Below are 26610 nucleotides of genomic sequence, written 5' to 3' on the forward strand. Positions count from 1 at the left end.
CAGAGAGATAGGGATTACTAAATCAACTCAAAAAAATAATCAACACAAGAAAAAACTTCATTAACTTTTTGAATGTTACAAATTCTTGAAAGCAGTCAAACTTTTATTTCAATTTTAACATACTTACTGTTGTTATTCAATTTTGGTTGAAATTTTTTGTATCTGTCTTGGATTAAATTCGCTTTATATGTACAAATTTTAGCTTATTTATTTGAAATTTGTTTTCTCTGTCATTATTATCTTTATTTAATGACTATATTTTTAGTATGAGGGTCAATCAAGTACAAACTTTTGTTTTTAACCACTTATCAATACAGAATAAAAATTGCAAAACATTACTGCTTTTCTATGCAATCTTCCTGAAGTTCAACAAATTTTTTCCAACTTGTAGGGAGTTTGAGGATCCCTTCTTCATAAAAAGTTTGAGGATGGGGCAAAACTAATTGTACATGAACTCCTCTAACTTTATTGCAGCTTATAAATCTATGTCTTCTTAGTGTCTCCTTCAATGCCCACAAAAGAAATTGCTGGTGGATATATTTGGACTGAACAAGGATGTTCTAAGGTTCCCATAAATTTTTGAGTGCTACCAGCTGCGTGAGGGCTGGCATTGTTGTGAAGGAAAATCATATCTCTCATTGGTTGATGTTGACTTTTGTTTCTGTAGGTGTCTAACTCCATAAAGACAAAATTTGGTTTATAATTGACTGACTCATAACTTTGTGGATGAATATTTACGCAATCTTGATTTTATTCATTTCTTAGCTTTTTTTGGTAAATAATTAATTCAACATAAAACTCAAAGCTACTGCGTGAGAATATGGAATAAAATTTTTATATCATATGAAAATATGGCAAGTCTGCCAGGATTCAACCCCAAAAATCTTAGTACTTAGCAACCCATTGTGTTTTCCCTTGCTGTATATGTCAGTACTTTCAAATTTGTTTTATGTGAATATGGCTGTTGTTTATTTACTTCAAAATTAAGTAATTGTTTTTAATTTATTTTCAACATGGCATTGTTATGTTAGAATATAAAAGTGATAAAACTTCCTGTTTATTTTTAACAGTGATTATTTTATAACTACGTAAATAATATTTATGAATGAATATGATATTTTTATTTTTAACAATTAATTAATTTTTATTAATTCAGGGATAATAAATTAAAAATAAGTAAATACTTAAATTACAAAACTTTCAGTGAAAATTATTTTGAATAGTACTAAATAGCAAGCAATATAAATATTAGTTAATATTTTCATTTAAACAAAATCAATAATGTAATAGTGCACATAATAAATAAAACGTACTAAATAAAAAAGTCTGAAACAAATACATAAAATGATGTCATTTAAATGGAATACAAGCCAGTAAAAGGAAGATTGAGAGCGTAATGATATATATATATATATATATATATATATTAATTTTGTTTTTGAAGTTTATATTAATTTTTAATTAATTTGAAACTTCCACTCTTTGACAATACTGGATATGGGTTACAATTCTGCTTTTTAACAAAATATTTTAATCAGCCAACTGATACACAGCACATTTTGCACTAATCCAAATTAGGTATATATACAAAATAAATTTGCAGTAAATTTTTTTTTATTATTATTATTATTAATAAATTAAATTTTTTTTTACACATTCCTACAAAATAATAGCACATAATCATATATTTTCAAGTTAATTGTATGTAAACTTTTTTATTTTAATATCCAAATTATTGTTTATTACTTTATACACATCAGGTAGAATAATTTAATTGCTTTCAAAGACAAATTTCTTCCAAAATTGAATTAAATTTAATTCTAACACTGGAAAAAACTACTTAACTGAAATTTAAATTTCATTTATTGTTTGCTTTTATCAAAAGAAAAACTATTTATATATGTTTATTTAAAATTTTGCAATTAGATCCTGAAATCATAACCTAACAAGACATGATTTGGATGTGCTATCATATTAAGGGCACTTGCATGGTCCTGTACATAAAATGTTAATTTTGTCTATGTTTCGATACACTTTTACAGATAACCACAGTAGAGTACATAGGATGTGTTTTTTACTTAATTTTTTTACAGGGTTTTGTTCAATGCTATGGATTTGGTTTTTTATTTTAGTCAGTGTTTCATATTTTTTAAAATTTTACTGTAATTACTTGCGTTTTTCCTGTGCTTCTTTCGAAGCACAGAACCTAGAAGTATTCTAGCTTTTTTATTTTTTGCTGAAGACTGTCTGGATTTTTTTAATGTCTTGTATATCCCTCTCAGCCTCCCTGATGTGAGCTTCATCAAAATGTTTGGAAACTTTGACGTACATTCTGTACTTGTAATAGTGACTACTGAAAGCCAATGAAAGAGAGAATGCATGCTCTGAGCTGTAATAGGAGGAAACTGTACTTACATTCTGGATATGTCTCATAAAAGGACCAAATGTTATGAGTATAAGGTAATAAAAAAATGTCATTTGTTTACAAAAGGACAAATAAACTGTCCACTACTCAATTTCCTGTTCAATAATTTAAAACACTGTGGCAGAGCAACTTGTTTAAAAAAACTGCAAGTCAGATCAGCGCTAAAACTTTTAGTGAGTTCATAGTCAGAAACAGTCTGGCTTTAGCTCATACATTTTTGCAATGTTTTGAAAATAAAGGGGATGGGTTAGTCAATCACACTGTCAGTGGGAATGAAAATTGGATTTCCTATACAAATTCTGAGAAAAAAACAAAATTAATGCAATGGCAATGTCATCTCTGAAAAAAAGAAGTTTAAGTGAGCACTTTCTGCTCTAAAAATCATGACCACTATTTTCTATGATAAAAAAGACAAGTTTCTAATTTCATTTTCAGGAACACAAAAAAATTATTATTGCTGAATTCTACTGTAGAATCCTACTGAAACTTAAATGTTCAACTTAGAACAAAAGATGGCTTGTTATCAAGTGCGGACACATTTTTGAACAATGATTGACCTAACACAAGTTAAAAATTTACAACTGCTTAAATTTGGCTCTAAAATGTTTAAGCACCTACTTTACAGCCTGGATCTTGCACCAAAATGTAATCAAATCTTGGTCGAAAAATATGAAATGGTCAAAACTGAAGAAGAGCATTACTAACTAGTTCAAGATAAAAATGGTAGACTTTATCACAAAGGAATAAAGATGCAGTTGAAGCAATATAAAAATTGCATACAAATTAAACGGTGGTAAAATGCAAAAATATAAAGAAGGTTGGAGATTACTTTGAGTATAAAAATAACCTTTATTGTTCGATATTTCATCTTAAATCTCAAAATGGAGGTTCTTTAATAAACACAGCTTTTAGGTTCATAATACTTCACATACAACGCATCAACAAAATACTTTATAAAAATTCCTAAATTAATTTATATAAGATGTATTGAATTCAGGTATAATTTTTAACATGAATATGTACAAAAAAAAGTTACCTGAAGTTTATCGGTAGACAAGTTCATTGACTGTCTAGTTCGCAATTTAATAAGCTTGGAAAGATTTTTTGCCACAACATAACAAATTTCAGCATTAATAATTCCTTCTCCACCTTCCATCTCCAGCCGCTGACCAAGAGTTTCTGAAATTAAATTCTTAACTGTCACAATTTAACATTGCACAAAGTTTTTAAAGCACAGGGGCATTCCACCACAATTAAATTTTTTTTTGTTAAATTATCCCTTGACCTTGTAAAAAAAATAACCCTCGTATATTAAATTAAGATATGAGTGCATTAAAAACCCAAAGAATTCATTTTGTTTCCTATTTTAACAGAACAATTGTATGTAAATGGAGCCACATTTTTAGTTATTATTATTATGGATTGAAGATCACATCATTGATTTTCAAGCCAATTGTTGACTTGTAACCTAGTAATTTTTTGGCAAGATCTGATGTTATACTTTCACTTAATAACAGCATTCCTGCAATAACACCATGACAGCTTCCTCTGTAGTTGATAATTGCCACTGGTTTATGTTATTATATTAAAAGCTATTAATAAACATAATAACAATTGAACATAGTACAAAAACAAAATTATCAGAAATAGAAGCAGAAAATACATTTGTCATCTATGTTGCAGAAACAACGATGACGACAGCAGTCAGTGACTGATATTGAATAAATAAAAGTTAAAACAAACTGAGTACTGGCTAATGAGAAAGTGCCATTTAAAAAGTGACAAATATCTCACCTATTACGGTAATTATAATAAAATCGGTCAATGAGTACAGATATTTAACGGGTGTTTTATTTTTTTATCTTTTGATGGACTGGAACATAATGTATTAAATAAAATTGGAGAATAAAGCGTGATTTCCAAACTGTTCTCTGGAATGAAAATATCTTCTTTTTTTTTTTTTAAAAAAAGATACCTTTTTTAAAAACTATATTAAAGCAATTAAATTTAACTTTTCAGATGTCAGAGCCAAATTATAAACAACTACCTACAACTTACTAATTTTATAAAATTAATTTGGTGTTAACTCCAAAGTCAAAATTTAAGGAATTGAATAACTTATTATTTTGTATATCTAGTACAGTTTTTGTCAGTAAATTTATTTCAGATTTTAAGATTTTATTTAAAATACGAATAGCCCTATAAAAGGTGCATAGAGAATCCATTTGTAAAAGCAAAGGCAAGAAACTTTAGCTTGATAAAAAAGATTTCTTCTCTCGCATCAGTTATATCTGCCAAAAGTCAGTTTTCCCTGCATCCAGATAGAAGTTCTGTAACAAACAGGGAATTTTGGTTTGGCAGCTGGTAGAAATCCGTTAATACAATTACTATTCAATTGTTATTCAGTTCACTTTTCTATCTGTATTGAATGTAAAGGCGTTTAAATACAACAAAGACAAAATTTTGTTTCTGCTTCAATGGAAAAATAATGACACTGTTGCCATCCATGAGCATTCCATATGAAATTTCCTTAAATTTTCACTACTATTAAACTGTCAACATTTGGCCCAGCAAACTGTCATAATTGTAGGTCTGAAGAAAATCCTCACATAAGAATGGAGAAAGAACAATGTATATGAGGGTTTATGCTGGTTTTGATCCAAAAAAGGAATATTGAGATCACAAAAAGGATTTCTTCAACAGAAATGTAATGAGGAACTCATATCTCAAGATGTAGTTATTTCCAAACTGTATGAAGTAACTGACAAACTAATACTAATACTAATTGGAAGCCGAAAATAACAAAACTGTTAAGATGAATATTAGTACTGGTACATTACAGAGTGAAATAATGACATTGTATAATAACAAAATAATAATAATAAATGGATAGCCAAGTTTGTTATCCCTTTAATACTTTCATTATGTCCCCCTTTACATATATCACTGCAAACTTTTTCACAATATAAACAACATGCTGATAATTATGTGTGAGGAAGATGTCTTTTTGCCTGAGATTTAAACTACAAGCTCAAAAGTTTAAAAGAGAAGCTGCAAAAGTTTAAGATTAACAACAAATATAAGTAAAAAAAAGAAGATATTCGGTAAAGGTCAATAAAGATAAAATTAACATTTTTTATTATGGATATAAAAACGTTGAACAAGTAATCATTACAATTACTAGGAAATTCAGTTTTGTTAATTGAAGCTACTTAGGGAATTGTACAAAAATGTTATAAACCTAACTTAATCAGCAGAGTAGTAGAGTACAGTAGTAGTAAAGTGAAGAAGAATTGAGTCACGGTAAAGTAAATCTCAACTATTTTGAACTCTATGAAATATGACTTTTTATATCAAAATTTATTTTTACAAACGTACAAAAAAATTATGGATGTAATAGTAGCAAACAAATGAAGATAATATTTTTTTGTACTTGGAAGATTAAACTGGTTATCAAGAATTTTTACAATGAATCAAAACTGCTAATCGAATCTGCATTTTGATAGGCTTATTTATTATAATTAAAAAATAAATTACGCGTGAAATATCTCTTTTGAATGATTAGTTAATTTAAATTTACTTTTATTTCTGTTTAGCTGGTTTTTTTTTTATAAAAGAATAATTACATTAAAAGTTGAAATTTGGGAGTAATTTCACTTTTATAATTGGATAGTGATGCTACAAAATAAATGAAATAGAAAAAACTGATTATGGTAACTTATTATAACTTTTGAATAACAGAATACAATATCTATCTCCACTGTCTTCTATTTTCAGCCCAACTTCATTTCTGATTTCATTCTAGTTTTATAATCTTTAATTTCTTCTTTTTTTTTTCGTCGTAACTTCAACAGGGTTTCTCCGTGTTTTAATCATTCCTCTCATGATATATCCCAACCATTTATACTGTCTTGATTCTATTTTCTTCACTCTCCTCATTACTCTTCTCAAAGTCAATTTACATTTTTCACTCATTTCATTTAATCTTTTCTAATCACTTACATGCCTACGTTTATTAAACTCCTTCAGCTTCTTTCTTTTTCCCTTTTTCTTAGTGTTCATGTATACACATCCACAAGTTCACTTCATATAAAACATTTTACAAAAAAATAATTCTGCAAGTCTAATTATTAAATCTTACTTCTTGTTCGATCATGGAAGCATATGTTATTTCTTCTTATCTAACTGGTTTGTTATAAACTGCTTCTTCTTAACTGTTACTTTTACATTAAGATCATATTGTCTCATTAGTTAAAAAAATGCATTCCTTAAATCAACTATTATCATTTACTATTATTATAAACATGACTGCTGAATCAGGAAATATACATTTTTGCTTACTGACACTCAAGGGAAAAGTACAGTAATAATATAACTAGAATACAAGGTCTGCAAATAAAGTAATGAGACTAGTTTTTTTTGACAGCCAAAGTGGCAACACTGTAAAGTTCCCAGTAAATATATGGTTATATGAACAGCTAATTTATATTGGGTATTGATATTTTTAGTCTATTGTTGACACATGAGATACAAACAAACTTTTCATGAAATGAGTTTTTCTTGTTCGTTACAAAAATGAGTGATACTAATTATGAGCAACATTGTGCAATCAAGTTTTCTGTTAAACTTGGTGAGAATGCTACTAAAACTTTTTCAAATTGAAAAGGGCGTATAGAGATGACACTGTCAGGAGCCCAAGTTTTTAGGTGGTTTAAAGCATTTTCAGATGGCTGGGAATCAGTTGTGAACAATCCATGCTCTGGAAGACCGTTAGCGTCAAAAAGTGACCACAATGATGAGTGAATCAGACTTGATATGGTACAACTGGCAATTAACTGTCAGAATGATTGAATTTGAACCATACCACAGTTCATCAAATTTTGGCAAACGAATTGGACATGAAAAACGTTTGTGCAAATTTGGTCCCAAAAACCTCACTGTTGAACAGAAAAACAGGGTAGAAGTGTGTAAATGTAGGGTAAATTGAAGCTGATCCTGATTTTACAAAAAATGTTATTATGATGATGAATCTTTGATATCTGAGTAAGACCCAGAAACAAAATGCCAGAGCAAGGCTCATAAATAAACCATCATTTATTTATGATGACTTAAAACTAGGTCACACGTCTGAATTCAACTTTCATGATTGGTCACTTACAGAACCAAAGGTATTTTACTTACCACGTCATCTGGTACTTAAGGAATTGAGCTTAACATCTCAGATGTAAGTTGTTTTTGATGGCTCTGCTAAATCTTCAAACAACTTGTTTCTCAATGATACCTAATATCTTGGCCCTATTGTCCAGCAAAATCTTTTTTTCAAAACCCTTAGATTCAGGTTACATAGTTATGTTATTACAATTGACGGAGAAAATGTATATATAAATTTTAATTACTTCAGAAGACAATAACCAACAAAGAATCTTGTAGTGAGATTCTGCTGACAAAGAACTGTAACACTATGTGTTGAGAACTGTGACTTAGAATTAGTGCACTTTTCCTAGCTACTAGGTGTCTTGTTCAAATTGAAAAGGATAATGAAGATAAATTTCCACTTGCCGGTAAAACTATATTAAATGACTTCTATGTCGATGACCTTATTACAGAATGTGTAAATTCAAAAATCTTAAAGAGATTCCTTAAATCTTAAAGAGGGTTCCTTCTGGTGGATGGTCTTGCCAAAGTTACGTTGAAGGCATGCCATGAGGTCCAGAGTGATAGTTCTGGTTACTCATACAGGAAATAGGTGTATTGGTGGTCTTCTGAGATTGCCAACACCAGATGGGAATGTCAATGAGTCAGATGGGCATGGCAGAGGAGGAAGAGAAGTACTGTTTCTGATCTTGCAAGAAGCTGCTATTTAAACCTGAAGAGTCTACTCAAGAAGTGGATGAAGAGCTAAAAGATTCAGAAGGGCAGATTTGTGTACCCAGATTGACGAAGATCCACAGGGCATCAGATATAAAATCATAATCAAGAAGATCAGTAGAGTGTCACCTGCAATGAGTCGCTGCTGACTACTGATAATCATCAATTTTTTGCACTGAATTTCATGTTTCTAACTTTTACAAGGGTTGTAATAAATATTTGATTTTTATAAGTGCATTTGTATAGGGGCAAGTTTTCACTTAGAAATTATGTAAATATGAGGGTAAGTCTGGAAATAAAATGAAATTTATAAAAAAAATCCTTTTCGGCATGCCAGAAGGCAGAGGTAGAGTTCACTGATGCTAAGTAGGGGATATAAAGTTAAGAAAAACTTCCAATTTATGCAATAAGACAATGTTTACAGTGAAAAAAGTTTCACATGTTTAGCATATGACAAACCCCATCTTACAATTCCAGCAACATTTTGGTCATCCCTTGCTGTAAAGGTTGGTCATATCAAAAATTGTTTCAGACAAAGGTTTTAGGTAATGTTTAGAGGACTAACGACCACTTTAAACCGACTTGATACTGTGCCTATTAAGGGAGATATGATTCTTTTTTGTCTTTGAAATCCCATTTTTTCAACCCCCTGGGCTAATGGTTGGTGATATAAAAAAAATTTACTTACATCAGTTTTAGGCCCTTATCCAAAGAATAGTAGGAACTTTAAATGAATTTGATATTTTACTTAATAAGAAAGTTACAGTGATATTTTGTTTTTTCAAACCCCCCCTCCATCATTTCCACCCCCATGGTCTGATTTTGGCCATTAACGAACTTGAATGAGATTTTGAGACGCGTTATTTTTAAGGAACAATTTGAAAGTGATTGGCGCAAAATTACGGCAATTATCATGTCCACACGCGCGCATACACGCATACACACACACACACACACACACACACACACACACACACACACACACACACACACACACACACACGAGTATTTCTAAAATGGTGGGCTGGCTAAACTTTTTCGGATTCTACTTGTTAAACTAACAAATAATATCCTTAGGAAAAATTGCAATTCCTTCTTCATTTTCCCCCTGTCCGCCACTTTGTTAATTTTATATAAAAATTTATATCTCAAGTTCAGGTAGACAATCACATTAATATTTGGTAAGTATCTTGTTAATAAAGTTCTAAAATTATAAAAAAAAATCAGGACTAAATACCTTTGCAAATTACAAAATGGCAGCCATGTTTATTTTTCAATCTGTTATACCTTTGTAAATATTAGTTTTATCAAAATTTATGTTATTTTTCTAAAATATTAAGCCTTTCATTTTGAAAAAAGTGACATTTTATTTTTTTAAATCGGTTTACAAATAACTGAGTTATGGCAGAAAACTGATGTATTTTTTTCATGTCCTCCACTTTACGTTCAATTCGATTACATATTGCTTTTATTTCTTGTTAATTGTAGTATTGTAAATTAGTATCAAATTAAGTAATAATTTTCTCACAATAAGATTTAATATTAAATAATAATAAAACAACTGATGTTAATTTTTCACTTTTGAATAATTTTATACAGCGATTATTACTGTTGATCGTGTTAACAATGTAGAAATGAAGCTTCTTTCAATTGGAATAGTATTCAAAATTCACAACCAGTATATCTGGAGTAACAGGTACCTTCCAAAGTAGCCATCAACAAAGATTTTCCACTTATGGGCAGTATTTTTAATGATTATCTTTTGGGTCCTGTCATTATACCAAATCGTTTAAATGCAGAAAATTATCTTGCTCATTTACATGAAAATCTTCAACATTTTTTGGAAGACCTACCTCTACAATTAAGAGGAAATATATATATATCATTTGTAAATATGATATATATATATATCATATATGTATATGTAAATATGATATATATATATATCATATATGTATATGTAAATATATCACTACGATGTAGCTCCAGCACATTTCAGTCAGTTGGTATCAGATTTCCTGCACGAAACTTTCCGTGAAAACCAGTATATCTGGAGTAACAGGTACCTTCCAAAGTAGCCATCAACAAAGATTTTCCACTTATGGGCAGTATTTTTAATGATTATCTTTTGGGTCCTGTCATTATACCAAATCGTTTAAATGCAGAAAATTATCTTGCTCATTTACATGAAAATCTTCAACATTTTTTGGAAGACCTACCTCTACAATTAAGAGGAAATATATATATATCATATATGTATATGTAAATATGATATATATATATATCATATATGTATATGTAAATATATCACTACGATGTAGCTCCAGCACATTTCAGTCAGTTGGTATCAGATTTCCTGCACGAAACTTTCCGTGAAAAATGGGTAGGCTGTGGAGAACCAGTACCCTGGCCTGACCGATCACCTGACTTAAACCCTCTTGACTTCTACCTGTGAAGCCATTTTGAAACATATTGTTTATTCAACTCAACATTGAGGATCTTCAACATAATGAATATCAAGAAATTAGGAATACTCCTGGAATTTTTTAATCTCTCAGAAAAAGACTGGAGACTTGTGTAATTTCTAACGGTGGACACTTTGAACATCTCTGATAACTTTTAACAATTGTTAATTGTTTAAGTACACCTAATTTTCTACAATAATTAACGTAAGATTATTACAGGTAGTTGTTTTATTTTTTTTAATTATTAGGTCTATCATTGTGAAAAAATTATTACTCAATTTGATATAATTTACAATACTAGAATTACCAAGAAATAAAAACAATTAATATTTAAATCGAATTGAACGTAATGTGGAGGACATGAAAACAGAAAATTACATCAATTTTCTGCCATAACTCGGCTATTTGTTAACAGATTTAAAAAAATAAAATGTCACTTTGTTCAAAATAAAAGGCTTAATATTTTAGAAAATAACATAAATTTTAATAAAACTAATATTTATAGAGATATAAGATTGAAAAATAAACATGGCTGCCATTTTGTAATTTGCAAAGGTATTTAAGTCCTGATTTTTTTATAATTTTAAAACTTTATTTCCAACACGCTTACCAAATATTAATGTGATTCATCTATCCAAACTTGAGATATACATTTTTATATAAAAATAACAAAATGGCAAACAGCGGGAGAACGAAGGAAAAAATTGCCATTTTTCCTAAGGATATTTTTTGTTTAATTTTACAAGTAGAATCCAAAAAAGTATAACCAGCCCACCATTTTAGAAACACTCTGTATAAAATTTTGACCTGAGTGGTTTTGAGGTCTGGGGGATGTGAAACACAAAGATATGTCAAAACTTCCTGGAATTCGAATCATGGTACCCATTACAATACGTAGCTTTATTATGAAATCTATCTAAAAAAAAACAATAGTTGTACTTGTATAAATGAAATATGCTTATTTTTTTGTATAAGTTCCATTATGTCTATACACTTAGTCCATCTTTTATCAGGCTTTTTAATTTCTTTCTGGAATAATCTTTGTTGGTTTTACCCTTTCTGAACTGAGAAAATATATCATTGCTTACAATTTCTTCTATGGTACAATCAGACAAAGACTTTTTTAAACACAATTACAAACAGTTAACTCTATAAAGTACTACCTAACAACAAATGATATAAAGTTATGACTTATAGCACAACAGTCAGTGATGCAAGATAAGTGGTTGGGAAGGAAATAAACATTTCTCTTTATTTTTTGACTTTCCCATGTAAAACAGTCTTTTGCACCTACTTATGAGTAATAATCATCACTATGAAAAGTTTAATATAGTAGTTGAATAAAGATTTATAATTTAATGTTTAATGTTTACTAGGATTATTTTATTTGAACTTCTCATTATTCTTCTTATTTTCTATTAGGTTAATTTCAGTGGTATCCATATATTGATTATGCACAAAACTTTCTTTATCTACTTAAAAAACTGATTCAATACATTTGAATGTCACTGTAATGTTAAACACACATATTTTCATAAAATGAGCAAGTCATATTACCACATAGTGATGGAAGCTCTTCATCTTTACTGTAAGTTAGTACTGCGACTAAAGCTTCTTTCCAGCTGCTTAAGTTACAAGAACTAACAACATGGCTCCATTCTTCAGTAACAACAGCTCCAATCAGTTCAGATAAATGCCCCTTGCTTTGCTAAAAACAAATCAAAAATGAAATTATCATTGATGTAATGACAATAATAGTTATCGATGACATAACTGCATAAATAAAATCTACACTGTAATTACATGAATTTACTATTTTTATTTTACTCTTTTACTGTAAATTTTTCAGAGGGTAAAAGATTTCAGATACTATGACCCCTGCCCTCTATATAAAATAACACTTTCTTATGTTCTAAAAAGTACAGATTGACTAAAAAAAAGTCTAGACTACCAGAAAGAAATTTTCCAATGGAAATTTCCAGAATACAAACTTATTTAAAATCATGGTTATTTTGTTGCAAAATAATCAAGTACATCTTGAACATATAATGTAAACAAATTATATTAATAAACAATTGTGGGGTTTGAAAATTCACAAAATTAAAAGGGAATGTTAAATTTAAAATATAAACATTGATTTTTATGTGAGTAAAAATAACAAGTTATGTTCTTTAGCCTACTCCAAAATTGTTTATCTTTTTAAGTTTTATTTTTGAAGTATAAGTTTATGAAAAATTTACAAATAATTTCTATGTAAGCTTGATCACAGTGGAGTATATTTCAACTCTCAAACTAAATATTAGAAAATCCTTTTAATTTAAAAAAGGCAGACTCTGTTTTAAAATTAGTAATTATAGTATTTTTCAAATTAAATATTTTAAATAATTTTAAACACAATTTTGCACAAACTGAACAAATTAGCATGAAAATATATTCATTTACTTTATAAAATTAGAACAGATTTTACAAAGTATTATACTCTTAACACATAATAATTATACCACGTGATTCAAAAAGTACTCCACAACTTTAAAAGCATTTAAAAATTTATTTAGATAACTTACAGATTTGGTGGAGGTCTCATTTCATAGCAAAACATGTCAGGTTTGACTAATAGATATTGAATTCAGCCATCAGTGCTGTAAACAGTATTGTTAAAAATGGATATATTTACTGGTGTGGATTTGTGCTCTCTCTGTGTTTTGGTTTCACGATTTGCAGTCAGCAACTGCAGTTCAACGTAATTTTCATAGAGAGTAAGGTAGGGAGCCTCCTAATAGGCACACGATTTACTCTTGGCACCAAACCTTTGTTGAGACAGGTTGTTCTGTTAAACATACAAAATCACCAGGACAGCCACACATCCCTGAAGCTGCTGTGAAACAACTCAGAGAAAGCTCTGCATGTAGTCCAAAGAAATCAACTTGATGTGCATCACTTGAGACTGGCATTCCACAAATGACTGGTATATATTATGTAAATGATTACACTTGAATACAAACTAAGCATGGTTCATTACATTACTGATGACGAGAATGTTGCTCAGCTGCAGTTTTGTGCGGAAATGATGGATAGAATTGTAGACAACAATACATTTTTAGACAATGTAGTTTTTAGTGATCAGTCAATGTTTGGCAAATTAAACTGATTATCAAGAATGTCCTTTGCAGCACATTATTGATAGCCCTAAGGTCAATGATTTTTGTGCTCTAAGCAAACAAAGACTGTAAAGCCTGTTTTTCTTCCAGGGTGCAACTGTGAATGGTATAATTTATCTGGACATGCTTTAAAATTTTATAATTCCTCAGTGAAATGATGATGATTATGACGCCATTATTATCAGTAATCACAATGGAAGCCATTACTATCAGCAAATGGGGCACCATATCACTACTGCCGAAAAGTCTGAGCTTTTCTTGATATTCTATTCCCAAGTTGGTGGATTGGTCGTGAAGATCAAAATTGCATGACCACTTCGCTCCCCAAATTTGACCCTGCTAATTTTTTTCTAAGTTTTATGTATCATCTTGCCTGCTAATCTTTTTGAGTTGAGCTAAGACTTTGAATTAATACTGTAGTTGCAGAGATAACTTCTGACTTGCTGGCTACAGTCTGGAATGAAATCAGATTCAGGTATGATGTATGTTGCATTACAAATGGAAACATATCATACCAAAGTGAATGTTGGGTGATAAACTAAATGTCTTTTTGTAGGAAATGAGACCTCAACCAAATCTGCAAGTTATCTCAATAAATTTTTATGTGCTTTTAAAGTTGTCAATTCCTTTCTAAATCAATCAGAATTATGTTATTATATCATAACACAAAATTACACATATCTCCCTAACAAAAAAAAAGCCTGATCTAAAAACAGTGACTTCAGAACAAAACAATCTATGTGTTACACAGCCAAAAGGTGGATGAATATTGGAATACAGTTTATTGTCTTTTCCCAACGAGTCCCACATTATTAATGATTTTTTTTCATGAGAAATAAGTCACAGTAAAAAAAATTTACACCTTTAAACATAATATGAACAATCTTAAGAAATGCAACTTGAATTTATGATTTGATTAGTAAGGATTTATATGACTACAATAACTTTGTCAAAGCAGTAATGAATACATTACTCTGAGTACCTGAAAATAACGATGCTGAGTTTTAGCTAAAAGATCAGATCCAGCAGTCATAGCCAGAATGATGGCATCAGCCATTCTGTTTTTCTGAAGACATAATTCCACTGCCAACTCAATATTACCAGCAAGGAGAGTTTTGCCAATCATTCCATCAACATCTGTAAAACAAAGAAAAAAAAAGTCTAATTTATGATCCAAAACAACCAAAACACATAAGTATATGATAAAAGAGTTTTCATATTACAATAGTTATTTTCAAGACAGCTGAAACTATTAATTCATGTAAGACTAAGAGAAACAATTCAGAAAAAGTCAGAGTAATTTGAAGTTTGAAGTCAGAGTAATACTTCAAACAACAATGATAACCATCGTGCTACTAAATATGAGATTTGGTTTCAGTATTGCTTCACATACTTTTTGTGCTACACACATAGTACAAGTTATATGTTTTTTTTTTGTCAAAAAAATTCATTTAAAATTAATCCCTCTGAAAAAAACAGTTTTTAGCTTGGGGTTACATTATAAAAATGCTTTTTTCACTGTGATTTAGATCATTAACAGAAAATTAATTATCAACATTTGGTCTATTAAACTGTTTGCTTATTTGGGATTTTTGAGTTATGTTAAAAGTTAAATTTCTTCTCTGCAGCAGAAGAAATGCAATATGCAATAAAAGGAAACAATATTTTTCTTTTAAGTTCACAATTTATATTTACTGATCTCTATTAACTCAACTATTCATTGTATTTTAATGCAAAAATAATTTTGTGTGATGGATGACAGGCTAATACTATGGATTTGTATTCTATGAATACACATGAAAAAAGTCATTAACTTGTTTACACATTATTGAATAATGTATACATAAATAAATAATACAATATTTTTTTTAGAACTTTTTAACGTAGGTTGTCAAATAATATACCGGCTTGGTTCAATACCTCAGTTAGGTTTAATTATTCTAAACATTTTATTATTCGTTGGTTCATTCAAATAAATAAAAGTCTTTATTTTGTTTACAATATAAATTATTTTTATTATAACCTTTGAACCTGTAATTCATCTATATAACATTATTGTATTAATTAATTAAACATCGTAATAAACACATGTTGAGTCTTTGAAGGATGGAACAAGACTGACTAACAGTAGAGCATTAAAGATTCATTTAATAAAAGTAACAAAAAAAGTGAGAATTTATAAAAAGTAAAAGAAAGAGTAAACATTTATAAAGAATAAGAAAAAAGTGAAAAAACCAGAGTTAACATAACTGCCTGCCAAAAATCATGGGTTTTTTCAGTTTAACATTGTAAATGAAATATTACAAACAGTAACATGAGTCATATGATTTTTTTTTTTTTTTTATATCTCGATGACTACCATTAGGTAGTGCTTCAGAGGATGAGATGAATGATTTGTAGCATGTGTGAAAATGCCATGCCTGACTGGGATTCGAACCCAGGACCTCCGGGTGAAAGGCTGAGATGCTACCACTCGCGCCACGGAGGCTGGCTGATACAATCTATAATGCTGCATTTCAACAGAATAACAAACAAATTTAATTGTGAATAAATAAACAAAAATATAATTAAATTGTTAATATTTATGTTTAGTTGAAATGGTATTTACATTCATTTGTGATGTAATATTAATAGTACTCATATAAATGTATAGTAAATTAATTAAAAAGTTCATAATAGTATTTTGAATAATAATAATAATAATACGCACATTGCTTAAATAAATAATAATACAATCAAATATTTTAACTTATAATAGTTTGAAATTACATTCACATTAATTTTAAATAATAAATAAATCTAAGGAATCCTAGATTTATTTGTTACTGATCTTGAGCAATAGCTCAAGATCAATAAATGATTTCTGGTGTCTTATTGCACCTAATATATGAAGCAATACATAATCATATAATGTATAATACAGATGTGAAATAATTAAATTAATACAAATATGTAAATTACATTATAAATATTAGCACAATATTTATGAGCATGTAAACAGCCATAATATAAGAATATAAATCGAATGAAATTACAAGACAATAATATGAACATAATTAAACCAATAAAAAATAATGCTTAAAAATATTATTTTAATCAATCATTTGAGAATGGTAATAGACATAATTTATGCACAGATCTTCTTAATACACCATTAACTGAATGTAATTCAACAACCCTTACTACGTTGTCAGAGCCTGAGTATGCCTGGGTGACAGTTCCATCTTTCCAATGTATGGGTGAAGAATTTTCATTGGAAACTAATACTAAATCTCCAATACAAAGATTATGGGATGGAAAATGCCATTTAATGCTGTAAATAATGTAAATAGTACATCATCTCCATCTTCGCCAAGTGTGGGCAGTAATTCAATTTCTTCACGCTGAGGGGTGTAATGCAGCTGAAATTCATCGATGAATAACTAATGTGTATGGTGAAACTTCAATGAGTGACATCAAAGTGCGACAATGGTGCAGGAACTTTAAAGCAGGACGTACAGATGTTCATGATGCAGGTGGTCAGGGAAGGAAGCGAGTGCTATAACAAAGAAGCTCCTGCAGCGTTTTCGTTGGGAAGTGTTTGATCACCCACCATACAGTCCGGACTTGACTCCATCCGATTTTCACCTCTTTGCTCACATGAAGCGCTGGCTAGGAGGACAACATTTTGGCACAGAAATCGAGCTGCAGACCAACGTAGAAACATGGCTGAAAATACAGGCAGCTCCGTTCTATGACGAGGGTATTGGAAAGTTGGTACCATGCAAAGACAAATGTCTAAATCGGAGTGGCGACTATGTAGAGAAATAGCTTAACTATGTAAGTACTTGTTACAAATAAAAAATTTTTTATTTTCGCTGTGGTTTTAATTTCGTGACCGATCGGACCTTGAAAAAAAAATAACCCTCGTAAAACAACACATTGTACTTTGAATGAAAAGTTCTTATATTGAGAGTGTTCAATTAATGTAAGTGTAACACTGTATCTGGATTGAGATAATGAGTTATTTATGCCTGAAATGAGGAGATCATTTTGAATAAGTTTAAGTACTAATTTTCAGGCAAATTTATATGTGCAAAAATTTGCCTGGCTACTAGAATCTAATAAGATTCTATATGAATGGTGATTACCATATATGGTGTTACATATGGCTGTTGATAAAAGTATATTTTCATTTGACTAAATTTACAATAGGTATTACCTTTAAGCTTATTGTCATCTAAATTAGAATGATTAATTTTGTCCATATGAACGAGTATATTATGTTTTTTAGTACAAATCACACATAAGTTTTTTTAAGTAACACTCATAAATAGAATGGCCTTTATTTAAACAAATAAAACAACAATTATTATGCTTCAAAATGTCTCTGCGTCATTGATGGACAAATTAAAAAATTCTTTACATTGTTGTAAATGATGGTTTGAATTACACGCTTAGACTTAAATTCTGAATAAAAACTGACATTATTTTCTTTAAATTGCTTTTTATGATTTAAGGTAAAAAGCGTTTGTTAAAAGCTTTGGTTGAATTGCTTTGATGCTGTCCTTTTGTTTCATTTTCTGTTTTTACCTGCGTGTTTGAAGTGAATGTATTAATATTTTCTAGACGCTGTCATTTGGAATTAAGAAATTTGATAAAGTCTTTAAAGGTGGGAAATCTTTGATTTGACAAGTTTTCATTCCATAATCTTGAGGCATTGTAGTCCAATTTTGATGTTAGAAATTGGACAACAATGAATTCATATGTGTTTACAGGAAGTTGCATTGATTCAAGCAAATTCACATATGAGGAAATTCATTAATAAATTTGGATAAAGTACCTGCGATTTCTCTTTCTATACAATCTTACCTTAAAATGCGCTCAGCATTATGAAATGCAATTATATATTTATCAAATCGTGTTTTTAATAATTCTAGAACATAACCATAATTTTCATTTGTTATTGGCAGATTTTTAATGATAGCTAAGGCTTCATCTTTCAAAGAGGAATGTAAGTAGTGTAGTTTTTTAATATTAGATAAATCATCTCTGTTATGTACTAAATCAATAAATATATTAAAATAGTGCTGTCACTCTTAACACATTACCTCAACATTTTTGAACTCATAAATGTCCTCATATTTTGAGGAATATCACCTAATGATGATCATAATTGTGAGCAAATGTGCCAATCCTAGTTAAAGCGGCCTTTACTAACCCTCTTTGTCTAATTAATTGTTTCCTATCCATAATAATGGTAATAAATTAAATTAACAGTATGAGTTATTAACAAATTAAATATGAAATGAATGAAATGATATTACATAAATGATGAGACAATGTAAATTAAATGCAATAATAAATTAAAAAGATATTACATAAATGATATTGTACATAAAAAATTTCTGCGAGTCCCTTTATTGTAGTAATTTGTTGAACATTAAGATTCTAGAAAAATTCAGATTATGTCCGTGATTCTAGAAGATCAGAAGATGATTCTTCAAAATTTTAGATTTTATCCACAGTTCTGGAACGCCAGAAATGATGATTCTTCAAAGTTGCAGATTACATTCGCGGCTGGAGGACCAAAAATGTGTAGAATAATATACTGCCTTGGTTGGTTAGGTTTAATTATTCTAAATATTTTATTATTCGCTGATTCATTCAAATAAATGTCTTTATTTTGTTTATAATATAAATTATCTTTACTATAACCTTTGAACTTGTAAGTTATATATATAAAACACTATTGTATTAATTAATTAAACATTCGTAATAAACACATGTTGAGTCTTTGAAGGATGGAACAAAACTGACCTACAATAGATCATTAGATAAATTCATTTAATAAAAGTAAAAAAAATGAAAAATTTCTATTTTTACAAATAAAAAAGGAGGAAATGAAACCCGAGTCTTAACATAGATTGCCTATAATTTGACTACATTAAAAAATATCTGTTGAAAAAAATAACTTTCACAGCAAAAGATTTGTTATTATAAAATGTATTAATATACTGACCCTTCACTATAATGGTTTTCCCCCAACCATACAATGGATAATGATATAAACTGAGATTTCATTAATTTTTATAATTTTCTTGGACAATAACTACTGATATGATTGTTACAAAAAGAATCCAAAAAGATTATAAAATCAACATATACCAATTATCTAAATTATCACTAAAACAAATTTTGTAAATAATATTTCCTTCATGCAAGTAAATTCTGCACAAACTCATATAATTTGTATTAGGTCTATGGTATTATTTGAACAAAAATATTACCATCTCCAGTAGGAATGATAAATGAAGCAGATTTCTCATCTTGAACAGCATTTATTCCAATATTATCAAAGGCTGATATTTTATCACTGGTATAATTTAATCCATTAGTAGAACCCTATAATAAACGGAAAAAACATTAGCACAAATCGATCATTTACTTCATAATAATAAATCATCAAATTCTATGAACCTGTTTTAACCTTGTCAAATTTAAGTTATACATTAATTGGGAAAAAAACAGATATACAAAAAAATCTGGATCAGTTCATATTGAAAACAATATTTTAGAATAATTTTCAAAATAGAAGTGATGTACAATTAATGTAAATGTTAATAAAAAAATTACAATAAATTATCCATCACTGCCTATAAATTTATTGTTAGTAACTGAATCGATTAAACAAGTAACAGCAAGTAATATTACAAAACAGTTTTTCTTTGCATTAGCTTATCCTCAAGTGAAAGAGCATAAATAATATCTATTTAGGTAGAGTTCTGCATTTCGCACCAAAAAAAATCTGCAACTTCACAATGAAGAATAGCATCCAGAGGTGCCTCCTGAAAGATCACAAGAATGGAACTTTCTCACTCCTCACAAAAAACAAGAAGAAATTTTCTAGGCTGTTTTAAGTGCTATAAATTTTTATCTATAAAAGTAATTAACTTTGTTTCAGAGATAGATAAAATCTAAATAATAGTAATAAAATCAGCAACAATTATTGTACCATTAACTTTTGGGTTCTTTAAACCTGATATTTAGATTTTCTATAAAATTAACTTTCTTAAATATATGTACTTTTATATATTAATTTTATTTATCCCATTTCATTCAATATATGCATATCACATCTCAGTTTTTTATGTTTAACATTAAAACTGAGCAGGGAATAGTAACAATAGCCTTATTTTAAAAATAAGTTATTACACAGCAACAAAGTAAATGCAACAATGACGTTATGATAAGTAACCATGTCCCAATATAAAAAAGATTAAGACAAATATTATAATTAATTTATAAGACTTACCAAATACTGTTAAATGAAAATATCCAGGTAGGAAAAATGAATGGATATCATGCAACACAAAAAGATAAATATTATAGAAATAAAAATATTTACAGTTGACTTTAAAGCATTAACAGAGAAAACAAAAACTAAGCATCTTACCCTTTTAAGCACATTGAGCACACAATGGGGAGATACATTTTGGTCAGTTTTAGATCACAGGAAGATGTCTTGATCACAAAAAGGTTTTGTAGTCAGTTGATAACTAGAAAACAGCTATCCACTGACTGGCTTTTAATGTTTTAGATGACAATATGACTAAATATGTAGCAGACATAAATCATGGATAGTAACTAACAGTAGATGAAAATAAAGTTTTTTCAAAATGTACAATTTCTGTTTGGATTCTATTTTTTTAAAGTTTGTACTTAATTTTTATTGTAATTGTTTCAAATGACTTAGAATTATACATTTTTAAATATAAAATAATATCATTAAAAAAAAAACGATATATTTGAGATGGTGTTTGAATTATAAAAAAAAGTTAAATATAAAACGACTTATTAATTTAATGCAAAAACCCATAAAAATTAAACAAAAATAAAACTTGTAATTGAAATTTGAGCATATGTTGCAATGGCATTGTGGTACAGTATAACATACTACTACAGAGATTTGTAAATGCAGAATTTTTTTGGTTCATTTCAATAAATTTCAAAGAGGATAATATATGCAATATAGAAATGTATTAACAAATTCAAACTGAATAAGCCATGCCAAAACAAAATATTTTAAATTATTATGTTATTTCCCAGGCTTGTAATACTAATTAATTATATTTTTTGCATTTACTTATACCCTTTTAACAGTTTTGTTGGCAACCCTAAAATCTCAAGAGTTTTTTGTGCTTATTTTAGAACTATTAGTTATAAGTTACAGTAACTAAAGCTACAAAAGTTAAAAGCTTTATATAAAGTGTAAAAATGAAAACCTTTAAAGGATCAGAACATCTGGCTGTGATCTAGAACCAATTCAAATGTCCACCAATACTTTTTAGGTATTTATCTTGTGTTAACTTTTTGTTTAAAAATTATAAGCTTGCTGTAAAACAGGTTTAAAATCACACAAAGCTTTACAATATTAGGATATCCTCCTGCCTTTCTAAACTGGCCAAATATCTGCCAAATGGTTCATTTGTGTTAAAAAAAGTAGCTTGTTGTAAATAGATAAAAGAATTACATAGATCATTACAAGTTTATCATCTTATTATCAATAAAAGCAACTGCACAAGAGCATTTCCCTACCGACCTCTTCTGTCAGCCATTTATTAAACTAAAAATTTAGTAAATCCTTTTCAACTGGTGGTCATTAAAAAAAACTGATGTTAAAGAGTGATGTTAGTCATGAAAAAGTATGTTACTGGACTACAGTAAAGTAAATAAATAATTAGCTTTTTTTTAAAAAATTCCATGCTCCACAACATTAAAATATTTCATTAAACATTATTTTTTTATTGTAAATGAGGCAAGTACATATTAAAAGAAACTACGTAATCAAAATGTATTGAATAAAAAAAGCTCCACTGTAATGACAGTTTTATTTTTTTTAATTTAACAAACTCAACTTACCATAGAATTAGAAAATGAATCAAAATCAAGTTCCTTATCGCCCTAAAACAATAGAGATAAAATCATTAATTGAAATTGAATTACTAATCATCATACTTATCACAATGCTAAAATAATATCTAAAAGCTTACAGTAACACAGAATTTCACTGTGGGTGATGAAGGACAATCATGTAATGTCCATTTTCACAAATATCAGTTATACTTTCGTAAAATTATATGTTACTTAATAGGATACCTCAATGAATTGTGTACTTAAAAAATAAAGGGATCTCCAATGCTTCTAAACTATGTTAAAATAGTAAACTATCTTTATTACAATACCCATTTTAAATTCTAAAACAACTTCCTCAATGAATACAACTAAACTGAAAAGTATTCAATGCTATATAACTACGTACTGCATATTTGAGTTTTGAGCAACTACATGATTACAAAATAAATAATATTTAAGTAGTATCCATATTTAAAGATGAGGAGGAGGTTTCCTAAATTTAAACTAAAAAAGAAAAATCGCCATAAATAAACCGTTAAAAAAAATTGTAAGTTTACACAAGTCCAGTAAATTGTCTTAATTGGATTTGGCTCTACAAGGGATAAAAATCTCACTAAAATAAAATGAAAATCTATGATCTAATATAAAATTTAATATAAATTTATAAGATTTCAAATAATAAAATAACGCTTACCTTTTATATTAACAGAAAAGATTTAACAGAGTGTATCGTTAATGAGTAAAATAAATATTAATTTATAAGTTAAGTCAATTAACCACCCACTACAAAAATAGGGCCTTTAAAACAATCTGGCCAACCCTAACAAAATCTTTTCATTTTTTCAAGTATGATATTTAAAAATACTTAGACCAAATTAATTCATGAGAAGTAATATAAGAAGCCTTTAAAAGTACATTAATTACAATGGAATAAATATATATTAGCCTATTACAACTCTATTTACCTTGGAAATAATCGATTTTACAATGAACTTACGAGTTATTTTATGTTATACTATTTGAGAAAACAAAAATAAAATATCCACCCAAAGAAATAATTCTAAGTTTTTAAAAAATTGGACTTTTGAGAATTGTAAATTATAAAACAATATAAAAACTATAGTAAACAATAAACACCTAATATTTACAGATCACTTTCATTATGTTTTGTTTTGATTAACATAAAGCAAACAAAGACTTGAAGTAATGTGTTAACAAATAAGAATCAATTCCACTTTAAATTTTTATTTTCTGAAGTTTACACCAAATTGAAATTGAATAAATTTATTAATTTTTTTTTTTTTGTTGAAGATGTTTTATTTTGGTTTATTTCACAAAAAATATTATAAAATATTTTATATTTTTCTGATATATTGCTATATATCACAAAAAAGTTTTTAATTTTATTTTTATTTAAAATATGAATAGGCCTTACAAAATGACACCTGTATTAAGAGAAACCATTCACAAAAATGCAAAAAATTATGGAGGAATTATTAATTATGATGTATTATCCACCAAATTGATAATATTAAGAAAAATAATAATGAGAATAAAAATATATATATTATAAATAAAAAATATATAAATATAATAGATAAAAAATATATTTTATATAATAAATAAAAATAAATATTGATGAAAAACAGCATTAAGAAACCATTACCAAGCATTAACTACAACTGTAGAAGTGTTTTTTATTTCAAATAATTATCCTTAAGTTTTTGTGAAAATACTTTGAATAACACTGATTTTAAGCTACATATGACAATCTGATTTAAAGTAATGATTACCATAAAAATATATCTTCTAACTTAAGCATGTCATCTATGTTTTAAAAAATCGTCCACTGGAAGAAACTTATATAATGGGATCTCCAAAGGAACGTTCTCTATAAAATTAAGTCATGAAAATTGATGCATTTAGTTGAGAGTAAAGCTTGAACACAAAAAAACAAGACTGAATAGAGAACTTAATATTATTTTTTAACAGGCTTCCAAAAAATTAGGAAGATTTAAAACAATGAGAAGATTTAAACCAGAGAACATTTAAAAAAGTGGAAGTCATTATACAAGAATCATCTGCAGTAGAGGATCACCAATGTTAAAGTAGAAAGAAAAAAGAGAACAAAGGTTTGGAATGTCAATGAACATCAAATAAGAAAGATATTAATTGTCATAAATCATAAGAAAGATTTATAGATGAAAAATTAAGTAATAAAACTAAACAAATATTATATCCAGTATATCAGGAATTACAGCTAACATTTTATAAAAAATTTACTAACCATCTCGTAAAGGTCTTACACTTAAGGTATTCTTAAAATAAAATTAACTATTAAAGCAACAACATAAAACACACACCTGTCCTAAATTTCCTAAGCCATCAGTAATTTTCTCCACATCTCCTTTCAGTCTTGCATTTGCAGGTTCCCCCAAGAACTTATTTAGCTAAAAATTACATAAAAAATGTTCATGTAAAGGCAATTTGAGTAAATGAAAAAGAAGCAGTGAATTCCAGTAATTTGGGATATCAGTTAATTTAGCTGTTTAACTACCATATAGCTTGATTAATTCCAGCAATAATGAGCAAAATCTACTTCACCAACTCAGGATAACACTGACCTCATGATATTTTACAAGTAAGTGTATAGATGATGAGTGAAGATTTTAAGAATGTAACATGATTTGGATTATCAAATTACAAGAAAAACAGATACTTTTACTTGATAACTAAATAATGCATTTGAAATTAACAGTTTCCACAAAAACATTTAGCAGGAATTTTGTTTCTATTACAAAATCTTCCTATCATAAAAGTGCTTTTGTGCAGTCACTTGACTCTGACAATGAAAGAGGTATGGTTGGTCAATAACATAAGTGTAATTTTACTTTTTTTTTCATGATACCCTGGAATTTGAGAGCAATAATTGATCAAAAATCTGTAACATGACCCCTAGATTACTCTTTTCTTAAAAAGCATAGAGAGAAACAGCTCCACACTATCATAGCTGATCTCAAATCCCTACCTGTTGTGTTTCTGCAACTACTTCTCCACTTTCCACAAAATAAATAAGTGTATAAGTGTAAGTCTTATAAATAAGTGTAAAATAATGGGCTAAGTAATATTATTACAAAATAATAGCTACAAAAGAAAACCAACGCACAAAACTAAAGGCCATGCTGCTACATAAAGACCACATTCCTATATGAACTATACCACACAAATTATAATAGGTCCAAACAACAAATTTAACAATGAACAGAGACCATTTTTATAAATTTCAATGCATCATGAATATGAACATTATCTAATCCAACTCCAACAACTATTAAATTATTTGCAATATATTTTCTACAGGATCATTACACAGATTAATAGTAGTATATTTTCTACACTATATACATATATATATATATATATATATATATATATATATATATATATATATATATATATAATTTTTTGAAAATTCAAATAATTCATCAACATACTGACCAGTTTTCTGAATTAATTCAACATAAATAAAACTTAAACCACCACAAATAAGTTAGTTAAACTTACCAATTTAATACCAAAAATTGATTTTCACAGGATCCTGAATCTTCAGTAGGTACCATTCAATTCTACAATTACACAAAATGAATTATTTTTAAAAAAATTTTAATTAAAAAATTGCAAAAATTGTTAGTTTTATAATCTTAAAATTTGTTACCGATGAACACACAATTTAGCAGCCCAGCTCATGATTCCAGTACTGGGCAGCGGAGTTGCGTGTTCATCCATTAACAAACTTCAA

The 26610-nt window shown here is 28.3% G+C and overlaps 1 protein-coding gene across 5 annotated transcripts in view; it reads right to left on the reverse strand.

Annotated features, from left to right (window-relative positions):
* The window catches only part of Sec31 (COPII coat complex component secretory 31), a 147517-nt gene that overhangs the window by 64369 nt on the left and 56538 nt on the right, over nucleotides 1-26610 (reverse strand). For all 5 annotated transcript variants that reach the window (XM_075382318.1, XM_075382321.1, XM_075382320.1 and 2 more), the window contains exons 11-16: nucleotides 25175-25261; nucleotides 22818-22859; nucleotides 20186-20300; nucleotides 14899-15053; nucleotides 12316-12466; nucleotides 3462-3604 (exon numbers count right to left, since the gene is read on the reverse strand). In XM_075382318.1, the coding sequence (XP_075238433.1) occupies nucleotides 3462-3604; nucleotides 12316-12466; nucleotides 14899-15053; nucleotides 20186-20300; nucleotides 22818-22859; nucleotides 25175-25261 (693 nt within the window). The remainder of the gene's footprint in view (nucleotides 1-3461; nucleotides 3605-12315; nucleotides 12467-14898; nucleotides 15054-20185; nucleotides 20301-22817; nucleotides 22860-25174; nucleotides 25262-26610) is intronic.

The sequence above is a fragment of the Lycorma delicatula genome, chromosome 1, assembly GCF_047948215.1.
Source record: "Lycorma delicatula isolate Av1 chromosome 1, ASM4794821v1, whole genome shotgun sequence".
NCBI classification, from domain to species: domain Eukaryota; kingdom Metazoa; phylum Arthropoda; class Insecta; order Hemiptera; family Fulgoridae; genus Lycorma; species Lycorma delicatula.